At 37.5% G+C, this 24,852-nt stretch overlaps 1 protein-coding gene across 43 annotated transcripts in view; it reads right to left on the reverse strand.

Moving 5' to 3' along the window:
* The window catches only part of DTNA (dystrobrevin alpha), a 373,295-nt gene that overhangs the window by 124,700 nt on the left and 223,743 nt on the right, over window positions 1–24,852 (reverse strand). For all 43 annotated transcript variants that reach the window (XM_039463796.2, XM_039463794.2, XM_074383596.1 and 40 more), the window contains one exon: window positions 5,799–5,866. In XM_039463796.2, coding sequence (XP_039319730.1) covers window positions 5,799–5,865 — 67 coding nt within the window. In that variant the 5' untranslated portion in view covers window position 5,866. The remainder of the gene's footprint in view (window positions 1–5,798; window positions 5,867–24,852) is intronic.

A 24,852-nucleotide genomic window follows, 5' to 3' on the forward strand; every position in this document is an offset into this window, starting at 1 on the left:
TTATATCACTGGGATATACTTCTTTAAAGTCTGGAGATTCCACTCATTTAAATGATTTGTTAGTTTTGCTTCATACTAATACAGTGGGGAATGGCATACATAATTAAAGGTTGAGATAAATACTATTTTCTCTACTTCTGTATGTATTTGAAAGTTTTCATAATAAAAAAATTAAAACAAATTTATTTAAGGCAACTTAGTGCTCTTGCACCATCTCCTCAGACCTCATGTACCCAAGTCATAGTTGGAAGGAAGCAATAAACATGACATCAAAGACACAGCTAAATTCTGATGGTTTACACTGTTATCAGCAGCAGTTTATCCTTTCTTTGGCCCTTTCTAAAAAGATTCTCTTTCTTCCCTTCTCCCTCTGTCTCTACTTCCCTCTCTCCCTCCCTCTCACTTCCTTCTTTGCTTCCTTCTACCTTTCCCCACCCATTTATTTGTTCATTCATCCAATAAACCAATCAATTAACAAATCAACCAACCAGTCTTATCTAATTTTTGGTTTTAGTTTTTGCACTCTGAACATTTACACACAATTCTTGTATGTTTTGCCTTCTATATTTTGATAGCTCATTATAAAACCTTCTATTAATATATCATCATTTCAATTCTTAAATATTTCATTCATTTAAAAGTTTTGCTCGGCATATATTTACAGAATAAAAATGAAGCCCATGATGAACCTGCTGCCTGAACTCTGCGATGCTTTATGATTGGCTCTGTGTGTGTGTATGTGTGTGTGTGTGTGTGTGTGTGAAGGAGGGAGGGAGAGAGAGGGAGAGATACTGAGAAGAAGGTAAAGGAGGAGTTTAGGGGTAAAAAAAGATTGCTATCTTAGGTAGCTGAATGGGATAGAGTCTTCCTCACTGAGCTAAGTAAGGTACAAACAGGGAGGAATAGGTTCGTTGATGGGTGAAGACGGTTTTGGGATAAAGAGTCTGAGTTGCTTGTAAGATGTCCAAGTGGAGGTATCCAGCAGATAGTTGGATATAAGGATTAGAGCTTTAGTACGTTCCAGGAATTATCAATAAGCATACAAAACATAGTAGTGTGCTCTACTGGGTCAAGATTGGAAATATTTTTCCAACAGGAGACCGTGTGCACAAGTAGGGCTATTCTTTATTCTAGTGACAAAATGAGGCACAAACTTGGGAATAGGAGTGTCCTCCCCACTTCGGAACTGTGCCCAGCTATTTGGCAGTTGTTCAAAAACCATGTGGCTTTGGGAACACTAGAATGGAGCCGCCTTGACAGGGACGATAGATATTTTTGTGATGGGCATTATTAGTGGAGCTGACAATGAGTCCTCCTCAAGCTGCTTCATTAGCAGAAGATTTGACAAGTCGACAAGACTGGAAGAGAAGTTTAGCTTATGTGCTGCCTTTTTGGACAAGCTGGCATATGAGAAATGGGAGGTTGTTCTGGGGGACTCTGAACACTCAAGAGCCACAGCAATAAAGAAAAAGCTTTGAGAGAAAGACAAATTGTATATGGAGAAAACTGGTCAAGAAGAAAACTTTAAATTCTCTGACTTCAGTGCTAGAGCGTACTAAGAGACAGAAAAAGAGAAGTAGAGGGGACAGAAAAAGCAGCAGACTGGGCTGGGTGGTGACATAGAATTTCTAGGGTGGTGATCCATGGTGTTAACATCTGAAAGAGAGTGAGGAGCATGAGAAACAAAGAAGCAAGTGAAAACAATCCCCGTATCCACGACAGCCTGTGGTGGTGGGGTCATTCATGTCATTTTTCTGAAGTTTTTAGATCAGCATTCCTAAAACTCATAGTGTGCATTCAAAATCATGCCTTAGGTTCCTTTCCAATTGTGCATCTGCTGACTCCAGCCAACAGTCTGAGGGACAGCCTGCCTTCAAATAATTCAACAGTATTTAGGCTGGGTACAGTGGCTCATGCGGTAATTCCAGCACTTTGGAAGGCCGAGGTGGGTGGATCACTTAAGGTCAGAAGTTTGAGACCAGCCTGACCAAACATGGTGAACCCCATGCCATCGCTACTAAAAATACAAAAATTAGCCAGGCGTAGTCCTGGTGCATCTGTAGGCCCAGCTACTTGGGAGGCTGAGGCATGAGAATCGCTTGAACCCGGGAGGCAGAGGTTACAGTGAGCTGAGATTGCCCCACTGTACTCCAGACTGGGCGACAGAGTCGCCTCAGTCTTTTGTTTTGCCTCAAAACAAAAATAAAAACAAAAGCAAAAGCCAAAAACAGTATTTGTTCAGTAATTTCATTTGCCTCCCTTTGGTTTCAGGTTCTGCTTCTGCTGAGAGGCCAGTGGCAACACTCATTTCTCATCAAGACCTATCTTACCTTATTAGGCAGCCTTCCATGTTCTCAAAGAGTGTTTTCCATTTACATCCCTTCCATTAAAACCTACCCATCCTGTGTCCCAACAGCTTTTAAACAAGCACTGATTCAGCATCTAAGGTGTATGGATTTGAATGTACACGTCCTAGGTCTGTCCCTAAAAAGGAGTTCACAGCAGTGAGTGGTGTGGACATGTTCACAAGTAACTACCAGGTAAGGCTAAGTAAATGTGCTCTGAGAATAGAAAAACAGAAAAGAAGGACAGTTTAATTCCAAGAACAATTTATTCTGTTTAAACGTCAGTCCGATAAACTTATTTGAGCTGCTAAACTTATTTGATGGCTGAAAGGTCAGGGTGAGGATGACGTTTATATTTAATTAGAGTTTCATTTTTTCCCGCCCCCCCCCCCCCAGCTTTCACCCACAGTACTAAGCAAACTGATAATTAGGGCATTATTTTGAAGACAATTTTGGGTTAGGGGAGAATTTGTACAGAATTTCTTAAATCAAAGTAGGTGGTCACCCGATATTTTATATAAAGCTATTATTTCTGTTTTTCAGTCCATGCTTCTTTTAATTTCATTGCTTTGCTGTTTATTCCTGCTTCTGCTGCTTATAGTAATAAGCTAAGAGTGAATGTTTAACACATATATGCTTCAATCACCTGAATTTGCCAAACTTTTTTTTTATCAATTGCTCTCTCTAATTAAATCACCTGAATTTGCCAAACTTTCTTATAATTGCTTTCTCTTTCTAAGGCCAAGACTTTCTCAACTTGTCTGACTTTAGACAGACATCTTCCTTGCCCTAGGCTTCTGACCTCTGTTTTCTTATAGCATTTACTTTAGAAAACTTTTCATTGTAAATTCTATGCTGCTTTGAGATGTAAATATTTTGCCAAGTTTACAACCCAGGAATGTCTTTCTCAAGAACCTGGGTACCAGCCCTTTGAAACATAATCATTGAAGGAGGTATGTATCACCTCTATCTCCAAGTCTTATTGGGAGGGTAGAAGCCTCTTTTAAATGTGACAACTAGCAAACAGATGGCCTAATCACATTGACCAACCTCCTCCCTGAAGTCCTCCAGTATTTTTCCCCAGTGCTTAAAGTACCTCCTGACTTTTGTTCTAGGGAAGTTGAGTTCAGTCTCTCTCCCCTGGTGCAATAGTCTTGAAAAAAACTCTTCCTTGCCTGTTTAACTCTGCCCGTTACAACTTTTCTTTCATATTTGTGATTTCTAAAGCAAAGAATCTCATTGGCACTTTCTTTTGTTGTTTTTTCTTTAAATATTTCTAGATAATACTTAGACAAAAAGATTTACAAATCTAGTCCTTTTTTTCTCCCTGTCTAGAAAGCATGGATTCCTAGAAGTTACTTTTCGAATCTTGATGTCAGTCTTCTCTGGTAAGAATTTCCTTTCCTTTCTTTGGTGTGCTGCTGATAGGGCTGGGATACCCATATATTTTTCAACCATTTAACACATTCTCAATGATTTCACCTTTCTCTTTTGTATGACAGTCTACCTGTCAAAATCAATTGCTCCCTTTGAAAGCAGCCAATTGTTTTATCCAACAGAATCCTACTTATTGTGGATGTGTCCTACTTAGGGCTGATAGAAACATGTTGCTCAAACTAATAAATTAATAAGGTCAGACATGTTTAGCTGTTTTTGCCAATCTTTGAGTTGGAACACCCAGGGAGGAAAGACACATATTTGGCCTGTTTATCTATTCTGACCATTAATCAAAAGAACTCATAAAACTAATAAAGCTGCAAGACATCACTAAGATGTTTCTATAAAAAGGTAAAGTTATAATTTGGGAAGCAAACACATGATTTTCTTAAGTCTCTCTCAGTTGAATAAAAATTTAGAGTTGTCCTATTTCTAAGTCTCTAAAAATCATATTGAGCTTTCTTTGAGTTGGGCAATTTTAATTCAACAAACATTTGTAACATACGTATTTGTCTGAGCCAGGCACTGCATCAGGAAAGCATAGAAATACTTAAACTCAAAGAAGGATTTTTAAAAATCATTAAATATGCATACTTTTATAGTTCTATACAGTGTGCTATCTGATACAGTCTTTAGTGTTATAATGATAAGTTCAAAGATTTTCCCCAGATTTTATTTCCTTTTTATGGTAAATATTAATTTTTTTCTACTGTGTCTGAGAAGACATTGTCCCGTGATATATTCTTGCCTTTTTAACCTAAGAATGTGCTGTTGGAGGACACCTGTGCTGCTTTGGATTTTGTTTAAATGGACAGGCAGTCACTAGGCTCCTTGCCCTGTTGGATTTGTACTTGCACAAAGGTCACAATTCCAGGCAAAGACACAGTACCACACACGGGGTCTAGGAAATTGGAAGGCCTAGCTGAAAATCTCACAAACACTCTAGGCACATCTCTAAAGGTGGAAAAAGCAAGGAACACGATTGAGATTCCCCACATCAATTTTAATTTTCTTTTCTCTGTTAGTTCTAATGCTATCTTCGTACCACCAGATGATTAGGGAATAAAAAAGGAAAATATGAATCTTATTATCTGGGACTTTCCTTTTTCTGTTCTGACCCTCATTCTTGCCAATCACTTCCAATCTTTAGTAGAAACCTAATTTTGTCTACTGCTTTCTTAGGGAAAAAGGCTTACAAGTCACTCCTGCACATCCTCATTCTGTATGCAGGAAGAAGAGACAAAAAGACACGAAGAGAACCATGCTTTTTACTTTATAACATGCAACTTGAGATGTGTGGTTTTCCCATAATCAAGTTCATTTTCTTTATGAATAAGAAAAATGGTCTACAAGGGAAATGCTACCAACCAATTACTTATACAGCAAGTGTGCACGTACATAAACCAATAGCCTTTGTTGAACAGATTCTTCACTGGAGTCAGTAAAAGATAAAATAAAAGATAAATCTTTCATTTTCCTTAGTATTTAAAAAAAAACGAGTTTGCAGAATAGATTCTCCTCTTGTACATTAAGTTCTGAATGACAGTTTATAGTTTGGTTCAGCAATCGTGACTAACTTCTCATTTCCACATAAACATATGATATCACCTGGCAGGGAAGAAAGTCAATAATTCATTTCACAAATTTTATCTAGTGCCTGCAGTATGCCAGCTTCTGTGACAGTGCAGAGGGATGAACACAGAGTTTAAAATTTAGTTGACTTATTAATATCAACACTAAATAGTGTTTATCAAGTGTCCATGTGTGTGTGTATATGTGTCCATAAACTTTTTCTTCCATATAAAATATATAGCCTAATAACAAATTATGGTGAATCACTGACTGACTGAACTCTTAACAACTAAGGGGGTAAAAAGGCCAAAATGTACAACTCATGAAAGGAACTTAGGATCCTAAGGAAAAACATAAATGTCATAAAGGTAAGTGGTTATTTCCAGCCTTTCCATGAGTACTCAATGGAAACTATAGGGCGTTCCTTAAAAGTTCCATACTTACTCATCTCTGCAAACAGCTGTCTTCTTTCTGCCATGGTATTTCCTCTTTTCCCACTATCTTCAATCATTCTATGAGACAAAATGGTTACAATGCATATTATCCTCACGCTATTGAGGCAAGAAGCCATTTATCTGTAAACACACTTGCTGTATTTGTGCCACAAACATATAGAAAACCTATTTAAAACTGTGTGTTTTAAAAAGTACAGCTTTACTTTTATTAACCTAAATTGCTGCACATAGTTTTCCATATGTATTATTGTTGTAGTTGTTGGAGGTGGTATAAAATTTTTATTGTCTAACATAAAAATAACTACCATAGCAAATGACCTTGTGCTATAACTAACTACAGCCATCTACCATCTGTTAGGTGATTTGTTTCACATTCAGTTTCTCTTTCAATTTTAAGAATACCTAAGACTGGTGAGCAGATATTGTGGATCCCATTCAACAGATGGTAAAACCAAGAGGCTCATGGACTTGGTGAATGAAGGATGCAGATTTTTGGACTCTAAGACCAGTATGGCTTCCATCTAACCCTGTTGCCAGTTGTCCCTTATGCACTTAAAAACACCAATTTATAATCAGGTAATTTTCTAAATGTTCATCTAAGTTGAGTGTTTGGAACTTGCAACAGTTTTTCTGTATATAACAACTTCATGCAAGGTGATTAGATTCACAGATCTTACCTTGACCATACTATTGTCTGCAGTGGAACTATTTAAAATATACTATTAAAATGCCAATAGTCAAAACAGAGAATTAAAATATGATAGAAAAAAATTAAACTATAGTTTGAGGAAAAAGAAAATAATGAGAAAGTTAATGGATATGTTTAGTCATGTAGAGGGCTTTGGGCTAAATATCAAGAGTTTTAGAGGCTGATGGATTTTACTTTTTATTACATCTGATTAAACTTTTAAAACCAAAGATTCCCTTTATGTGCGTATATACAGATGCACATGTAGCTCTACCACACTGACTTCTGCTTTGATTCCCAGTCATAGTTAACAAGAATTGTAGCTGCATGGTTTTTATTCCTGTCTTTCTATGGCCCCGGCTCTTTCTCAAATTTAGGTCTTTGTCCATGCTCTTTTTAGACAGGATTGTCCTCTCCCTATGCCAAGCTAACTTGCCATCACTCTTAAAAGCTCAGTTTGTCTATCTTCCTCTGAAGTCTTCCCCAACTCTCTATGATTGCCTGGGTTTAGCACTTGTCCTCTGTACCTCCATGGCACACAATGCCTTTCAATTCTGAGCACTCACTCAACAAACAGCATGCTCATCACAAAAAATAAGTTGGTGAGGTGATGGATATGCTAATTAGCTTGACTGACTCTTCCTACAATGTATACAGGGATCAAAACATCACACTGTACCCCATAAATATACACAATAATTACCTGCCAATTAAAAATAAATGAATGAAAACAAAACAAGCCTTTACTGAGTGCCTTTCATACTCCAGGAACCTGATTACACTTTGTACCACAGTGATCAAGCCAGGATCACACTGTCCTCTGAGTGCATCACAGTGATCAAGCCACAGTGCTTATCCTTAAGGTGCTTCTGCTATAGTACTAGAGATATAAAAGCATAAAAGAAATTAAGACACAGTGAGATAATTATAGCCGTAGAAGTAGAAAGCAAGATGTGAACGTGAGAGGGGTTAATTTCCTGAGGATGAATTTAACAAAACTGCAGCAGAAGACTGCTCAAAAGGTAATGAGAATGACTCACCTGAGGGTAAAATTAAAAAAAAAAAAAAAAAACGATGATAAAAGTGATGTTCATCAAATTGGTCCAGTAGCCTAACCAGATGCTTCTATGGGTGAAGCACTATTTTCCCATTGCCAGGAAGGGAAAGAAGGATGTGAAATAACTTTGGTTTATGGCGTCAAGAGAAGAGCATGCATACATTCACAACGGGTTTGATAATATACCAGGGACTGTCCTAAATCACTGTTGGAAAGGAGTAGCGTTATTAATGAAGCTTCATCAATTTGGTAACCATTTGTTGCTGAACATGGTCAAATATTTTCTTTTTGTAAGATTTCATATATGCAGGTAAAGTTGACATATAGATCTGGGAAAAAAAAACCTGCTTCCTAATTCACATAATCCCATCTCCTTAATTTTAGAAGAAGTGGGTAGATAATACTGACTTTCACAAAATAGTATGAATATACCTTCCAATTTTTTATTGCAAGGGTCAGAAGTAGAGTTGAGGCAATAAGAGAGATAGACGATAGAAAGAGTGATATGTTCTTGAATCTGTCTATGTCAGAATGAGATGAAAAGAATAATTAAAAATAAATCACAAAGGACGGTAGTCCACAGAGCTCTGATAGAGAACATCAGAGGTAAACACTGGCATCTGAACCTGCAGGTCTTGCGGCTTGTACTACTTGTTTCTTGGTGTTGTCACAACTCATTTGTGTTTAACATTTTGTCTGTTTCTCTTAACGTTTTGAGAGCACTAACCTCACATATTTTAATTCTTCATAGTGCCTAGCAAAATCCAGCCAACAAATGATATGGCCAGCTCGTATGTATTAAATAAGTGAATTAAAGAGGAAGAAAGAGGAAAGAGAGAAAACAGCCAAACAAGCTGAGTTTGCTTTCCATAAAATGAACTTTTAATTATATTTCCCAAATCTGATTTGTAGAAGAGTAAAATTCAAATTGTACTAGTTTTGGAGATTAATTATTTGAAATGAGAGAAACTAATTTACATTGCTTATAATCTAGGGCCATACATTTTCAAACAAAATCAAGTCTTATGAAGAAGTAGAAAAAGATGCAAAGTACATTAATGTCAACTTTTGTTCTATTCCTCATTTTCTTTAAATTAATTAACTCATAAAAGAACCATCATTAGTTACACAATAGGTATTAATTCTCACTTCCAGGTCAAATGTGTACCTTGGAAAAGATAGAAAAAAATCTCTGTGGTATGAAATAATAGAAGGCACAGAATATAATTATAAATATAAAAGAGAAATAACACACTTTTCATTTTACCCCCAGAGTTTTCTGGGAACTAGCGCAGTCAGATAAAATTGAGAATACTAACCTATTACCCATTGATCATAGTCATAATAGTAAAAACAGGCGGCCTGCTAGATTACAGCTTACACTGATTCAATAGAGGGACTCTAGGACAAAGTAAGCTTATGAATTCAGCAAGCAGGAAGCACCACTGTGGGCTCCCTGGGTTCCAATTTAACTCTGATCAATGGGACTTGAGACACACAATGCCTGACTACATTCTCACTGCCTTTGAAAGTGAGAAGAGCACATTGTTCTATAGGGAAAGGACCAGGTGCTTTTACAGAGAGCAGTTTTGTTTCTGAAATGAGGGAAACTGACAAGGAGCTCTGCTTTGCATGAATTTCAGTACAACAGCTGCCCAAAGTCATATGGAGGAGGTGAAGGGGAAAATAACCCATCTGTGATGGCACTAATGTGTGCCACAGGGCACGTGGCTCACTGATGAACCCAATTTGGTCAGTTTCTGTTGCTCCTTCATGTAGGTGAGATTCTTACAACTTTAGATTTTACAAGAGGATTGTATAAGTATCAAAAGAGTGAAAAGAACTAACAGTGATAAATAAGTGATGAGCCTGTCAGATGTTTCCTTTACTAAAGCTTAGTCCCACCAATTATACAGGGCATATGTTGTTTTCACTTATAAGAACCCATCCATTCATTTACTTAAGAAATATTTATAAAGTAGCTGTAATTTGTCAAACACACTAGAAATTTCTTGAGACCCAAAGATTAATACAACATGATCCTTGTCCTTAAGAAGCTCACAGATTTGAAAATGGAATGAATATTTTTAACAAATAATTAAAATTTGGAGTAATATGTACCATGATAAAAATATGTACTGTTAGATGTAGTAGTTTGTTTCCAGGATGATCCACAAGAGGATCAAAGAAAGACGGACTCTGAAACAGAATTTTAAAGGATAAATTGGAATTTTTCAGATGAAAAAGAGTGGAGGAATGTCAAATAGAATCATGAGTAAAAGCAGGGAGCTTTGAAACAGGTATGGCGCATTTGGGAAGGGGCAGTTGCTCAGTATTGCTGGGTGCAAGCGCAAGTGGAGACACTTCAGAGATTAACAGCCATCAAATTTAGAAAGCCTTCCTTGTCATATTTAGAGAATACATGGCTTTCCAATCGAGGCTGGATGCCATCCAAGGTTTAAGCAGGAAATTGATGTATAGAGATTCAGGTTTAGGAAACAATTCCAGCATGGTAAGTAGAAGGAAAACTGGGTAAGCAAGAGGGTAGGGGAGGGAGCACACAATTAAGGGAAGAGCCCTGTAAGTTGGGTACTTCTGTGCTTCAGGAGTGAGATTCATGCCTTGCCTTAAGGCACTGATTTGAGACAGATTTAGGAGATACATTTGATAGGACTTGGTGACTGCTAGACCGCACAGAGAATGGCAGATGAGAGGACCTCAGCTTTTTCTCTCCCATACTAGGAATAATCTTTTGCCCCCATAGCATTAACGAGTTTGTAGGATGTGAAGTCGCCAAGTCACCCTACTTCAGAATCATCATTAAAAGAGGGTTGCACAGCTGGACAAAGATGGCTCCAAGTCTTTGCTGCCATGTATGGGGAGGGATGAAATAACAGTAAAACAGTCTGGGAACCAGCAAGAAATAAAGAATAAATCCAAAGGTAGGGCACAGAGTGTTAGAAGAAATGTGCACTATATTTTAGCATAGTGAAATGAATTCATATTGAACTATCACATCCTCAAGTTACTTCCTTTATGGCACACCTTTCACCCAACACCATCCATAATAAATACACATTACTATTACACACAATATATAAGAAGTTTTAAAGGCAGAAGCTGAAATGGTGCCTTACATTTGTCTAACTTATTAAGGATTATATGCTTTTCCCTGTAACTTTGTAAGGAAGTAAAAAAGATATTACATTCCCAAGTAATAGCTAAGGAACACAATTTTCCCATCTTTTCCAAAGTATACATTTGACCTAGAAGTGGGAATTAATATCTATTGTGTTAAAACTCAAGAAGGTAAAGTGGCCACCCAAAAACCCATAAAGTATATTCTAGCATGACAAGACATTGAATTCTATTTTGTCTGTTAATTTTTAAAGCCCTAAGCTAGTATAGACTCCAGTCATCAGTAATTTTATTCCAGATGCTACTGTTCGATGCAAATTAAGATATTTTTTTCTGAAATTGGTAAACTGAAAAAAGTAAGTAGGACTTGGTGATTAACAGGCCGAAAGAAGGATGGAGAAGGGTCACAGCTCTCTTAAACCTCACTGGAAAGTTCCTTTGTGTATTATTTTCTAATTGAATCCTCCTATTTTAGGACATTGCTATACTAGAAGTAATCAGGGAGATTAAAAGAATTCCCAGTGTCCAGACTTATGTAAATCAGACACATAGAAATACATCAAGTCACACACTGACTCACAGCCTCATGATTTAAATCCACAAAAGCGGGACAATGCTTTTGGAAACATCTGGCTCTGCTTTGCTTTCGCTCCACTTTAGCAAACACTTAAGCAGACTTTGGGTTTAATATGATGAGAGTGTCACCATGTTTTATTTTGTTATACTTTGCTCCAGGTGAATGACAAGAAACTGCTGGGTTCAGCAATCCCCAACTGCTGCACTCCCTGAAGTTAATAACCACAATGAAGGCCATTTCCAGCTCCTTTCCTCCTTTAATTGATTTATTGGTGGCATATAAATGCCTCTTTCCGTTTCTGTTAATGAGGAAGGCCTTTGATATGACTTTCTCAGATTTACATTCTAGTCCTAATCTTTGGCAATATAATAAAAAAGTATTCAGAGTTCTTTCCTGAGGCAAAATATAATTGCATTTGCTTTTACATCCTAGTCCTTTGTCTAGATGAGCCCATGACAGTACAAAAATGCTGTTACTAAAATACAAGGTTATAATGAGTTTCTGACTTTGCTTTTCACTTTGAACATCATCTTCTACTCTTGGAACTTGTGTCTTATTTATTTATTTATTTATTTATTTATTTATTTATTTATTCATTCATTCTCTTATTTTGGAGAGAGGGTCATGAGTGCACTACTTTAGTGTAGTGACCAGCCAGATGAATTATCCAGAATTTGGTTTCCCTTATCAAGTATCCAGCATAGTAGTTCTCAGCTGTGACTGCCCTTCACGCTAGCTGGGAGACCTAATCAAAAATGCAAATACCTGGACCTACTGAACCTGGAAATGGACCTGAGTATTTACACTAAGGGCTTCTTGAATGGGGAAAAGTTAAAAGCATTTCCCTTACAACTGAAACTTAACAAGGATGCCCGCTTTCACCACTTCTATTCAGCACAGTGTTGGAAGTCCTGGACGGAGCAATCAGACAAGAGAAAGAAATAAAGGACAAACATATTGAAAAAGAAGAAATCAAACTGTTGCTGTTCACTGATGATGTGATTACATACCTAGGAAGCCCTGAAGACTCATCCAAAAAGCTCTTAGATCTGATAAATAAATCCAGTAAGGTCGTAGGATACAAAATCAATGTAAACAAATCAGTAGCACTGGTATATACCAACAATTGCCAAGCTGAGAACCAAATCCAGAACTCAATCCTTACAACAGGTGCAAATAAAATAAAATAAAATAAAATACTCAGGAAGACACTAACCAAGGAAGTAAAAGATCTCTACAAGGACAACTACAAAACACTGCTGAAAGAAATCACAGATGACAGAGTTCTGGCATGGTGGCTCACACCTGTAATCCTAGCACTTTGGGAGGCCAAAGAAGGCAGATCAGGAGATTGAGACTATCCTGGTCAACATGGTGAAAACCTGTCTCTACTAAAAAAACAAAAATTAGCTGGGCATGGTGGTGCATGTCTGTAGTCCCAGCCACTTGGGAGGCTGAGGCAGGAGAATCACTTGAATCCAGGAGGCAGAGGTTGCAGTGAGCCAAGATTATGCCACTGCACTCCAGCCTGGTGACAGAGTGAGACTCCATCTCAAAAAAAAAAAAAAAAAAAAAAAAAAAAAAAGAAATCACAGATGACATAAACAAATAGAAACACATCCCATGCTCATGGAGGTAGAATCAATATTGTGAAAATGACCATCATGCCCAAAGAAATTTACAGATTGAATGCAATTTCCATCAAAATGTCATCATTGTTCTTTGCAGAACTGGAAAATAAATTCTAAAATTCATATGGAACCAAAAAAGAGCCTAGACAGCCAAAGCAATACTAAGCACAAAGAACAAATGGAGGCATCACATTTCTCGACCTCAAATTAAACTACAAGACTATCATTACCAAAACAGTTTGCTACTGGTGTAAAGATAAGCGTGTAGCCCAATGGAACAGAATAGAGAACTCAGAAATGGAGTCAAATACTTATAGCCAACTGATCTTCAACGAAGCATGCAAAAATGTAAATTAGGGATAGGACACCCTATTCAGTAAGTGGTGTTGGGAAAACTGGCAAGCCACACGTAGGAGAATGAAACTGGATCCTCATCTCTCTTATTAAAGAATCAACCCAACATGAATTAAAGACTTATCTTTAAGACCTGAAACCATAAAAATTCTAGAAGATAACATTGGAAAAACTCTTCTAGACATTAACCTAGGCAAAGAATTTATAATTAAGGCCCCAAAGCAATAAAAACAAAAATAAATAAATAAGGTCTAATTAAACTAGAAAGCTTCTGTACAGCAAAAGAAATAGTAAGGTAAACAGAAAACCCACACAGTGGGAGAAAATAAATATTTTAAAACTATGCATCCAATAAAGTACTAATACCCAGAATCTACAAGGAACTCAAACAAATCAGCAAGAAAATAACAACTAATCCCATCAAAAAGTAACCAAAGACCATGAAAAAACAATTCTCAAAAGAATACATACAAACAACCAAAAAACATATGAAAGAATGCTCAGTCACTGATTATTAGGGAAATGCAAATGAAAACCATAATGGGATATCACCTTCTGTAAGAATGGGCATAATTAAAATGTCAAAAAATAATACACATTGGTGTGGATGTGGTGAAAGGGAACAATTTTACACTGCTGGTGGGAATGTAAACTAGTACAACTACTATGGAAAACACTGTGGAGATCGCTTAATGCACTAAAAGTACAACTACCTCTTGATCCAGCAATCCCCAAAGGAAAAGAAGTCATTATATGAAAAAGAAAAAGACACAATTTGTAGTACAATTTGCAGTTGAAAAGATATACAACCAATCTAAGTGCCCATCAACCAACAAGTGGATAAAGAAAATATGGTACACATATACACCATGGAGTACTACTCAGCCATAAAAAGGAATGAAATAATGTCTTTTGCAGCAACATGGATGGAGCTGGAGGCCACTATTCTTAGTGAAGTGACTCAGGAATGGAAAACCAATTATCATATATTCATACTTATAAGTAGGAGCTAAGTTAAGAGGATGCAAAGGCCTAAGAACGACATAATGAACATTTGGGACTCAGTAGAAGGCTGGTAGGGAGGTGAGGGATAAATGTCTACATACTGGATACAGTGTTTGCTGCTCAGGTGATGGGTGCACCAAATCTTAGAAAATCTCAGAAATCATCACTAAAATCATATCCACATAACCAAAAACCACCTATACCCCCCAAATTATTGAAATAAAAAAATAAAAGTACCCTAAGTGCTTCTGATACATGGTTAGGGTTGAGTGAAAATATGATGCTGGTTGAGTTTGAACATGAAGTTACTTGTACAACATTAGGTTTGAATTCTTATGTTGCTTTGCAGTATGTTTCTATAGCTTAAGACCCACTTTAAAATTTACTTTGCGCCAAGGGAGAAGATAATTATTTTTTTAGAGGAATATAAGTATACATAAACATATACATACATTGATATGGTTATCTAATGAGGCAAACTTTAAGAAACAGAAAATGGGCCAGGCGCGGTGGCTCAAGCCTGTAATCCCAGCACTTTGGGAGGCCGAGGCGGGTGGATCACGAGGTCAAGAGATCGAGACCATCCTGGTCAACATAGTGAAACCCCGTCTCTACTAAAAATACAAAAAATTAGCTGGGCATGGTGGCACATGCCTGTAATCCCAGCTACTCAGGAGGCTGAGGCAGGAGAATTGCCTGAACCCAGGAGGCGGAGGTTGCGGTGAGCCGAGATCGCGCCATTGCACTCCAGCCTGGGTAACAAGAGTGAAACTCCGTCTCAAAAAAAAAAAAAAAAGAAACAGAAAATGCCATCTAAAAATGACAGAACCATTTTTACTCTTCAAAGAACTTCTCTTAGTGGTTCTTTCGAGTCAGGAAGAAACCTCTTGTTCTGAGTAAGAGTGTACAAGTTGCTTAAGGACATTTGGTTTCATTTGATGTCATTTGGCTTGCTAAGAGCCTAGGTACTTCTGCTCAATAGCAGCTGGTATCACACCACACCTCCCCCTTACTATGAGGAAAGACTGCAGAGCCAGGATGGGAGCAGATTGGCACGGGTAAGAAGAAACTTTTTGGAAGGATGATGATCCAAATTCAGACTCTGTCATGCATGTGAGTTATTAGTGTGTCTCAGAAGGAATGGAGAGCCCTGTCAAAGGTTGAGCTTGATCAAAAGGACCTCTAGAGTCCCTATGGGAAGACTATCATAGGTGGGGTCATCTGTACTACTGCCTTTAGAACCACACCAGGACATCATATGTTTTCAGAGAATCATGTGTTATTCAATATGATGTATCTTGGGACAATTACTGTGTACATGTGTGCATCTGTATTTCTCACTAGCAATAATGTTATACATATGGGCCCACTTTGTCATGGGGGAATGACAGCTGAGCCTCACATTGGCGAGAGAGGCTTCCTTGTCCTGCTGGAGCTGCTAAGTCCTTAACTCCTGGGGAAAGGGTATTAGGAAATGACTGCCTTCTGATCATTTGGGACTTTCTCAATTCAGTGAAGAACATTACAATTCATACAAATATGGTGTTTCTTTTTCCTACATATTAAATAAAAAAATAATTTGGAGAATTAGGTACAAATAACAAAGCCAAAGAAGTAAAAAGTCCCCCACTCCAATTAGAAGACTGTTTTTTATTAACCTTGAAATAAGACAATGTTGAACTCTACAACTGAATTTTTGAAGTCCACTTATCTCATCAAAGTGGGGAGTATATTGTATACATGCATAAACATTTATAAAGTAAAATATTTTGAAGTACTTTAGAAAACGTAATTCCAAAATTTTTCTGAGTGGCAGAGCTGAACTTGGCATCCCAACAATGAGGCTGCAGCAGGACAAGGAGCTATTTAGCTAGCTAAGTGGTACAATGCTGCCCTGTCTATACCTTTCAAAGATTTTAGACCCTTTAATGAGCTGATGAACTCAAACTTACGAGGTATCATTGATATGTATTTTGAAATTTCACCATGAGTTTATTTTATGCCCTTAATAAAGCAAATTTCCTTGGAAAAATCAGAATTAGTATATTTAATTTGGTTGCTTTCTTCTTCATACCTGGTTGAGACAAACATGGTGAAGAGGTGGCAATTTTGATTCACTGGGAAAAGAAAACAATAATGGCTCTTATGTGCTTTCTGAGGAGTCCAGCTCTGGATGATATCTTCCAGAGGCCACACGAAGAAACCATCTTTTGAGATAAGGAAGCTGAAAGAGTCAATGGCAGTTGAGGGCTAAGATAAGTGGGTGGGAGGATGTCAATATGACCATCATTGTGTATCTACAGATTCAGGACCAATAGAAAAAATTAAGAGCACAGGGTTCCAAAGTTAGTACAGGAGGATAGAAAAAGATGATAGAGTATGTCTATTAAAATTTTCTTTTAAATTCCCTTCTTCCCTACTGATTCTACTACATGTTTCTGCAAACTTATTTGTACCAAAAATATTTTTAAAGAGTATCCAAAATTATAGATTGCAGGAGGAGCTATTTTATTTTTTAACAAACATGCATCTACAATGAGGACATAAGAGAACCTGCATTTAACAAGTTTACAATCTACTTTTATATATCAGTAAAATGTGCAATAGAGATTAATTCATAGCTAAATATTAATTAATATTATTCAATTTTTTTCCTTCTCCACTTAAATTCTTTCCATGGTGGACCTCTTAGGCGGATATAAAACAACTTAGAAAATACCAATATTTAGAAACAACTTAGAAAACAACATTGTAGGGACTCTGATGATTGCTATACAATGAAAGCACAGCCAAATATATGGGGTTATTTAACATAGATGCCAAAATTAAATAGGCCAAATGGAAAAGAAACAGGCAGAGGGTATGAGCAGCCAAAAGTTATGGCTGCAAGATCTCCAGCAGTAAACAATGGGATTTTGCACATCGTGGTTCCTTTCCCCAAGACCAGGGTTGACTGGTAATGACAGGAATACAGAATGAAAAGAGAAGAAACAGAGGCAGCCCTTATTTCTTGCCTCTGGATCTGTTCCTATAAATTGTAAGGCTCTTAGTTATGCCCCTTCCATTGAAGAGAATTTTGTCTGAAATTAAGGGAAGACTGAGAGGAATGTGTTTCTTAAGAGAGCCATGGCTCTAATTTGGTGGTTGCCAAGAATTTGAGTGAGGAAGAATAGCTGGTGGGAAGGCGCCTTCTTTTTCAGTCTTAAATAACCCAGGCCTCCTGCATTGTCCCGGTGAGATAGAGGCATGAATGCCTTGGTTATATAGTGGGAAGAGACTCAGATTCATTCATTGAATGTCATAACAATAATAATAAACATTTATTAAGTGCTTCTTCTATGTGAGTAGACTCTGTACTAAGCATTTCATATGAATTATTTTATTAATGTCTTATTCTAACTCTGAGAGAGGCCATACCATATTACCCTGTTTTAGAGAAGAAAAAAAACGAAGGCTGATGAGGTAGACAGGATAATGGACCCTCAGAGATGCCCACATCTTAACCTCCCCCAAATTTGTGAATATGTTATGTTATCTTGACAAAGGGGCTCTATGGATGTGATTAGGTTAGGGATCCTGAAATGGAGAGATTAGCCTGGATTATCCTGGTGGGCCCAATGCAATTATTGGAGTACTTATAAAGGGTTGAGAAAGGATTTGAAGATGGAGGCAGGACCCAAAAACTAAGGAATGCAGGTGGCCTCCAGAAGCTAGAAGTGACAAGGAAATAAGCTCTCCTCTAGAGAAGCTCTCCTCCTTCCCAAAGGAATGCAGCCCTGTCAACAAAGTACAGCAAGACCCACTTTGGACTTCTGGACCTCGAACAGTAAGATAATACATTTGTGTTGTTTTAAGCCACTATATTTGTGGTAATTTGTTACAGCAGCAAGAGGAAACTAATACAACTGAGAAGGGTTAAGAAACTTTCGCAAGATCACATTGCAAATAGCCACAGAACCAGGATTTGTACTTAAGAAGTCTCTCCTGAGGCTTCCTAGCCATCAGGCTGCACTACCTCCCCATTCCTCCCTAGACTCTACTAGCTCCTAAATATCCTTTAGAGAAGCCTACTGTGATTCCTAATTTAATGATTTAATTTTATCATCAAGTTAGTTGGTGTTAGTATCCTCATTTTGTGGATGAGGATACTCAGGCTTAGAGAACTGAAATTTAAAGAACTCAAATTTAAAGAACTCAAATTTGAACCCAGGTCATTCTAACTGACCTTTGGTCCAAATTTTAGCCTCTTTATCATATTGCAACGTACTAATATTTGACTAGTATTTATTATGTATCTGATATTACTCAATATTTAATCAATTGACTAATATCAGATAAGTATTGACTAATAACATATTAACTCATATCAGATATAAATATTAGTGAATATTTATTGAATATCTGATAAATGCCAGCAGAAAACAGAAACTCAAATTTGAGTACTTTGGACCTCAGTAATTCTTGAAGACACCTAGAGGGCTCACACAGGAGTCACTGTATGAACTATGCTCCAGGAATATTCTGCTGCAAACCGTTGGTAATGAAATTCTTGGATATAAAGTTACTGTTGACACAGGCTTTTCAATCTCATGAATTTCCTGATTAGAATTAGCTAGGCTACACTCTGAAACAATGTAAGTGTCAATATATTTAGTTAGCTCTGATTGCTTAGCTAATATGACCAAATTTAATATAGGTAAATATAGCAAATAATATTTTGAGGTTATTAAAATATCAGCCCACATATCTGGCTATCATGATAGAAGAATCATTGCAACCCCAATAACACATATCAAGGATCGCCCGAATGAGAGGATATCCTGCTTATACAAGCTCAAATATTTGGAAACATAAAAGTAGCTACCTAGCCAAAGGGTATGGAAATGAAGTGCATGCTCCTGGGAACTTTATGATCCCCAAAAGCCAGTACCTCAGTGAATTACAATAGCCTAATTAAAACATCACATCCTTTTATTATGTTATGCTATTCTTACCATAATATAAAGGACAAAGTGATATACAATACAATTATGTAGAAACTGGACCTGTGCAGAGAACCAGAATACAAAGTTAATTTTTATATCGTAATTTCACCAAGTTAGAGTTTGTAAATTGAACAAATAAATAAAAACACCCGCACATACATCATGCTCCTCTGATTCATGATGCTTGAGCCTCTCAAATCACCTCTACGCCACAGACACACTGCTAGAAACAAGTCACTAGGATACAAAATAAAACTGCACATGGACAAAACATTTGTAGCCAAAAAGCATTAACACTACTCTGGACACTCTTCTTCTTCCTATTTTTGTTTTTGAGACAGGGTCTCACGCTGTCACCTAGGCTGGCTGCAGTGTAGAGGTGCAATTATAGCTCATTGCAACCTTGACTTCCTGGGTTCAAATGATCCTCCTACCTCAGCCTCCTAAGTAGCGGGGATTACAGGTGTGTGGCATCATGCTCCAATTTTTAATTTTTAAAACTTTTTATAGAGACAAGGTCTCAGTATGTCACCTATGCTGGTCTCAAAACTCTTGGGTTCAGGGACTCCTCCCACACTTTTGAGACCATAACAATCATGCTTGTGATGTGTTAATATGTGTCCACTCTGCAAATCTCTGAATACTGAAAGCACATGTTCCAGGTTCTAGCTTCAATGTCTGCATTTATGGAAACAAGTGTCCCTGAACCTGGTGAGAACACAGCAAAAGGACTAATAAGCAGGAGGTTAGGTGTCCCAGAGTGAACAAACAGTTCCTTTTTAACAAAGTCTTTTTGCCTAGGGGTACTCAAGCCATTTCCTGATGGTGCTGGGCACACAGACAAGCAGCTACCACTTCACTGTCCTTCAATGCACAGAGGCATTGATGCACTTAATAGCACCAGTGACTTCAAAGACTTAATGAGTCTAAACTACTACCTGGAAATGAGTAAACACTGAAAGAAAGAACTACTAAAACGGTCCTATAAAAGCTCCCAAAAGGTGGTGAAGGGATTCTGGGACTTAGAAAGTTTACTACATGTGATTAATGTATACTTGGAACTCACACAGTGTTGGAATCAATCTCAGAAATGCTCCTTTCCAGCTGAGAGCTGTTACATTCTTAGGCTTGACACATGAATCAGTCCTATCTCTTATATAAGGTCAGGACATCTCAAATAAAAGCCAGACCTGCATAACATTTCAGGGGCAAACAAGAATGGTGTTTGAATAACAGAGTCACACCAAGAAGTTTCTCACCATTACTTCCCCTCTAGTAATAGATATCTGTAGTACTGTTCCCAACTTTACATAGTCACATGATGAGAACAATGAAACTCAGAAGTCAAGCAATAGATTCAAGGCTGCCCTAGTGAAACAGCAAAGCCAAAGCCAGAATTTAAGATTTTGGGGTCCTGATGAGAGATATTTTTCTGTTTTCTGATTTAAAGCTCTATTTCTTTGAGCCAGTTCCTCCTTCTAGTGTAAAAACATTTTAGAATGCCTATCAAAAAATGAATATGGGGGGTCAGGGATTGGGGGAGCTGAAGAATGAGAAACTTGGAGCTTGCAAGTGATTGTCATAATTGCAAGTGTCCACAGAAGTCTTTTCAAGGAAGCAAGGCATTGTTCTGTGGCACTTCTGCCTAAAATGTTTTAAACTTCAGTTTTTATTCTTCAAAGTCCATTAATAGTCTGCAACGTGGGCAAGCTAATGAGACTTTTGAATGACAAAGCTTTTAAAAGTATGATGCACCTTTGTTCGTCCAAACTTTAGGATTATGCCAATATTTTATGGAGGTGTGTGAAGGAAAACTATTTGTGAGAGTTAAGAATAGAAAAAGAACTAGAACTTGCACTGCCAGACAAAAAGAAAACGACAATTACTTTTAGTTGTTAAATATGTCACTTTTAAAGAACGACAAATGTGTTTATTTTTAATATAAATTCCACTCATATCCTAATCACAGAGAATCAGTCAGGCATATTTAACTTAGAAAAGCTCAGGCGTAGTATTCCATGGTGTGCAACAATAGAAACAGGACCACTAGAGCAGGCAGGGAGAAGGGGTTGAAAAACTAACTCTTGGGTACTATGCTCAGTACCTGGGTGATCATTCATACCCCAAATCTCAGCATCATATCACACAATATGATGCTACTCAGGTAGCAAACCTACACATGTACCCCGCGAATCTAAAATAAAAGTTGAAAAAAAAGTTCAAGTGAATTATGCAGCTTTTCTCTGAAAAACTTGTCAAAAGTGATTTGCAACATGATCTCGGAAACTTTCTCTAGGCATAGCATTCTGCACTAATCCTTCATTAATGTGCAGCTCCAGACTGTTAACTACATAGGCACAAAACTCTAGAGGTGTGCAAAAAGGCATGACTAGCAGACTGGCATTCCTCACCATCACGCCCTCTTCTCTCTCAGACATCCTAAACCTTGAACACAGCACAGGAGAGATTTGTCACATAAGGACAGCAGATAGAAGGAGAGGATACAGAGACCAAGGTGCAGCTAAGCAGGAACAGGGTGAAGAGAGAAGAGTAGGTAGGAGAGTGGCCTCCAGCCCAGCTTCAGCGAGGTGCCTGGACTTAGCCTGGTTTACTTGGTAATCTAGATTTTGAGTGAATCATATGTTTTGAATATCAAAAAGCCAAAATAGGCATGTTTCTTTTAAACGAAGTAAACATAATATGTTGTTTTGTTTCTGAGCCTCCTGGAATATTCTCCTCACTAGCTGGGCCTGTGCTGTGTGTCCCCTCCTCCATTTAGATGTTATGCTTCTATTATTGCAGCTCATATTACATGAGGTAATTTAGTAGACATGTCTGTTGTGTCTGATGGCTCTGGGGCCAACTAAGATGGTTTTTGAGAGAATAGCAAATTAAAGCAGGATGGACTTCCTACTGCCTTTAATTTGGCGTCCAAAATCCTTACGGTGGCTTTGTATGTCCAAGGCATCTAGCTGCGAGGCCCATGTCTCTCTGTTCACTCATACATGCTTCAGAGCCTTTCCTTCTGCTGACCCCACTGCTTGGAATATTTTCTTTTCTCTTCACAGTGCATATCCTAACCCCTCTTGGCCCCAAATCTGGCTAGTTCCAATTAGCATGTCTACCACAGGGCAGCTTTTCCGAATTTCTCTGATATGCTCTAGTATATAATCTAATATGCCCTTTTATAATGTCCCCATGATTATCTAACAGATATAGAAATTGTAATCATTAAATACTTTATGAATTTTTTTTGGTGTCTGCTTTATTCACAGGACTGTCAGTTTCATGAAGGCGTGTCTCTGTGATGTTCATTGGTTCCACTTGTACCTAAAATGAGTGAAGTTAGGGAGCACTACACTGACTGCAGCCCGGTCGAGTGGCTTATACGTCATAGTGGAGGAAAGAAAGCTCTAGGAGGACTCCTATGCGTAGGACTTAAACAAGGCAAGCAGTAATTACAGACTATTAATACAACGGTAAACACACAGGATGAATTGGAGAGGGCGAGAGACTAGCCTTGGAAGATTTGACCTGGAAGGGCTGGCAGTGAGAACTCACACATAGAGGCCTATTTCCAAGAACTGGGAGGCTTCCTTTATCTAAGCATCCCTTGATTGTAGGCATTGTAAGAGGAAGGACCAGTACCCAGATGATTCAGTTGGAGCTAAAGAAACTATTTAGAAAGAATATGAGAGAAATCTTTCATTTTTATCCTTATAGCTTCGAATATATTTCTAAGAGACAGAAAAATGTGGTAAGAACCAGACCAACTTTGGAAGAAATAATTACTATTTCACTTAAGTGAGATTTCACAATCACTTTAAAAAATAATTTTGTACACATATGTCATTTCACATTTTAAACTGTATGTTGTTTGTGTATATGAACTTAGATAACAGCCTTCACAGGTTTAACTTGCCTCAATTTCCTTAATACATATTAGCTAGTTCTTCCTTTGATGATTAAGATAGACTTTTATGTATAAAATATATAGTTCTATTTCAGTTAAGCCCCAAATGATTAATTTCAGATAATTGAATGTTTTTGAAGAAGTCAAATATCCTTAGAATACGTATGCTTTCACTATACACCTGTTTAAAAATAAATACAAATTAACTTTTACTACTTCTTAGTTTTGAATGAAGCCCATTCTTCCCAAGTCATACAAGGTGAGACATGTTGCCTTGTGGCACACACGCCCTTCTCACAAAACTGAGGCTTTGTGGCAAGGCAGGAAGTTCAAATTATATGAAGAACAAAGTTATCCCCCAGATTTTGTCCTTCCTAGAACCGGATAGACTATTTTTAACTTTTCAAAATTTATTACTGAATTTTCCATCATTACTTTTAAACAGGACCTATGCTCAAATGACTTGGTTGATGCACACAGTTTTTGGCCAAAATGTACTATGAATACTTTTTGAATGTTCATGCTATCATATTTATTTTAATGCACAATTACTGGGCAAATGTCTTTTAATCCCGAGAAGTTCAAGGCATTTAAATGAAGCTTTAAATTTCAGAATACTGATATTTTTACCTTTACAGAGTTGACTTTATCTTCTCTGTCCACCCTACTGGTGTTAGAACCTGGAATTTGATTCTGTCTGTACAATCTTACATTATTTTCCCTTTATCTGTGACTCCATTTTAAGGTACATGACAAACTAGCTATGAAAAATAATGAAATTCTTCCTTTGGTGATAATATAAACTGGAAATGTACATCCTGAAATGTTTTGCATGAGTGGATTTATTCATATTAATTATGGCTCACATATTTAATTCATTTGAAAAGATTCTCCTACAGCTTTTAGAAATTACATCTCTAAAAAATGGAAAAAAATGACATTTGCTCAGTAACCGCTTGAATAAAGGGGAGGCTGGTGCTCTTGAAGAAGGACCCCACTACATTACCAACAACTTGTGGAGTGAATCTTTCTCCCATCCTTCCCCAGGGAGACCTCCAGCCTTTTTCCAGGGTAACTGTAGATTGGGGAAAAGGAAATAATAAGACATTTTGGGGAGTATTGGACACTGGCTCTCAGCTGATATTGATTCTAAAGGACCCAAAACATCATTGTGGTCCTCCAGTTAAGAAAGAGGCTTATGGAGGTCAGGCAATTAATGGGGTTTTAGCTCAGGTGTGACTTACCGTGGTCCAGTGGGTCCCTGGACTCATCCTGTGGTTATTTCTTCTGTGCCAGAATGCATAATAATTGGCATAGACATACTTAGCAGCTGGCAGACCCGCACAATAGGTATGTCCCAAATATTGAATAGAACTCACTTATACTAAAAAATATTCATCATTTATCTGAAATTCAAATTTAACTGGGCCTCTTGTGCTTTATCTAATATTCCTACTAACATAGCACTTTAGACTTAGAAAATATTTGTTGGGTGATTTGATTTTCTTTGCTTGGGATTATAGAAGAGTGTCTTTTCAAGCTCGTTGATTTTTATTTTTGCCATGGATTTTTAAAATTCAAATGAATTCCATAACTTGAGCCAAGCTTCTAAAACATAAGCAGGAAGTTACCCTCACAGGGAAGGAGAATAGAACCCAGCTCACTCCAGGTTGCATCCATTGCTACTGTTTGACA

The sequence above is a fragment of the Saimiri boliviensis genome, chromosome 13 (assembly GCF_048565385.1).
Source record: "Saimiri boliviensis isolate mSaiBol1 chromosome 13, mSaiBol1.pri, whole genome shotgun sequence".
NCBI classification, from domain to species: domain Eukaryota; kingdom Metazoa; phylum Chordata; class Mammalia; order Primates; family Cebidae; genus Saimiri; species Saimiri boliviensis.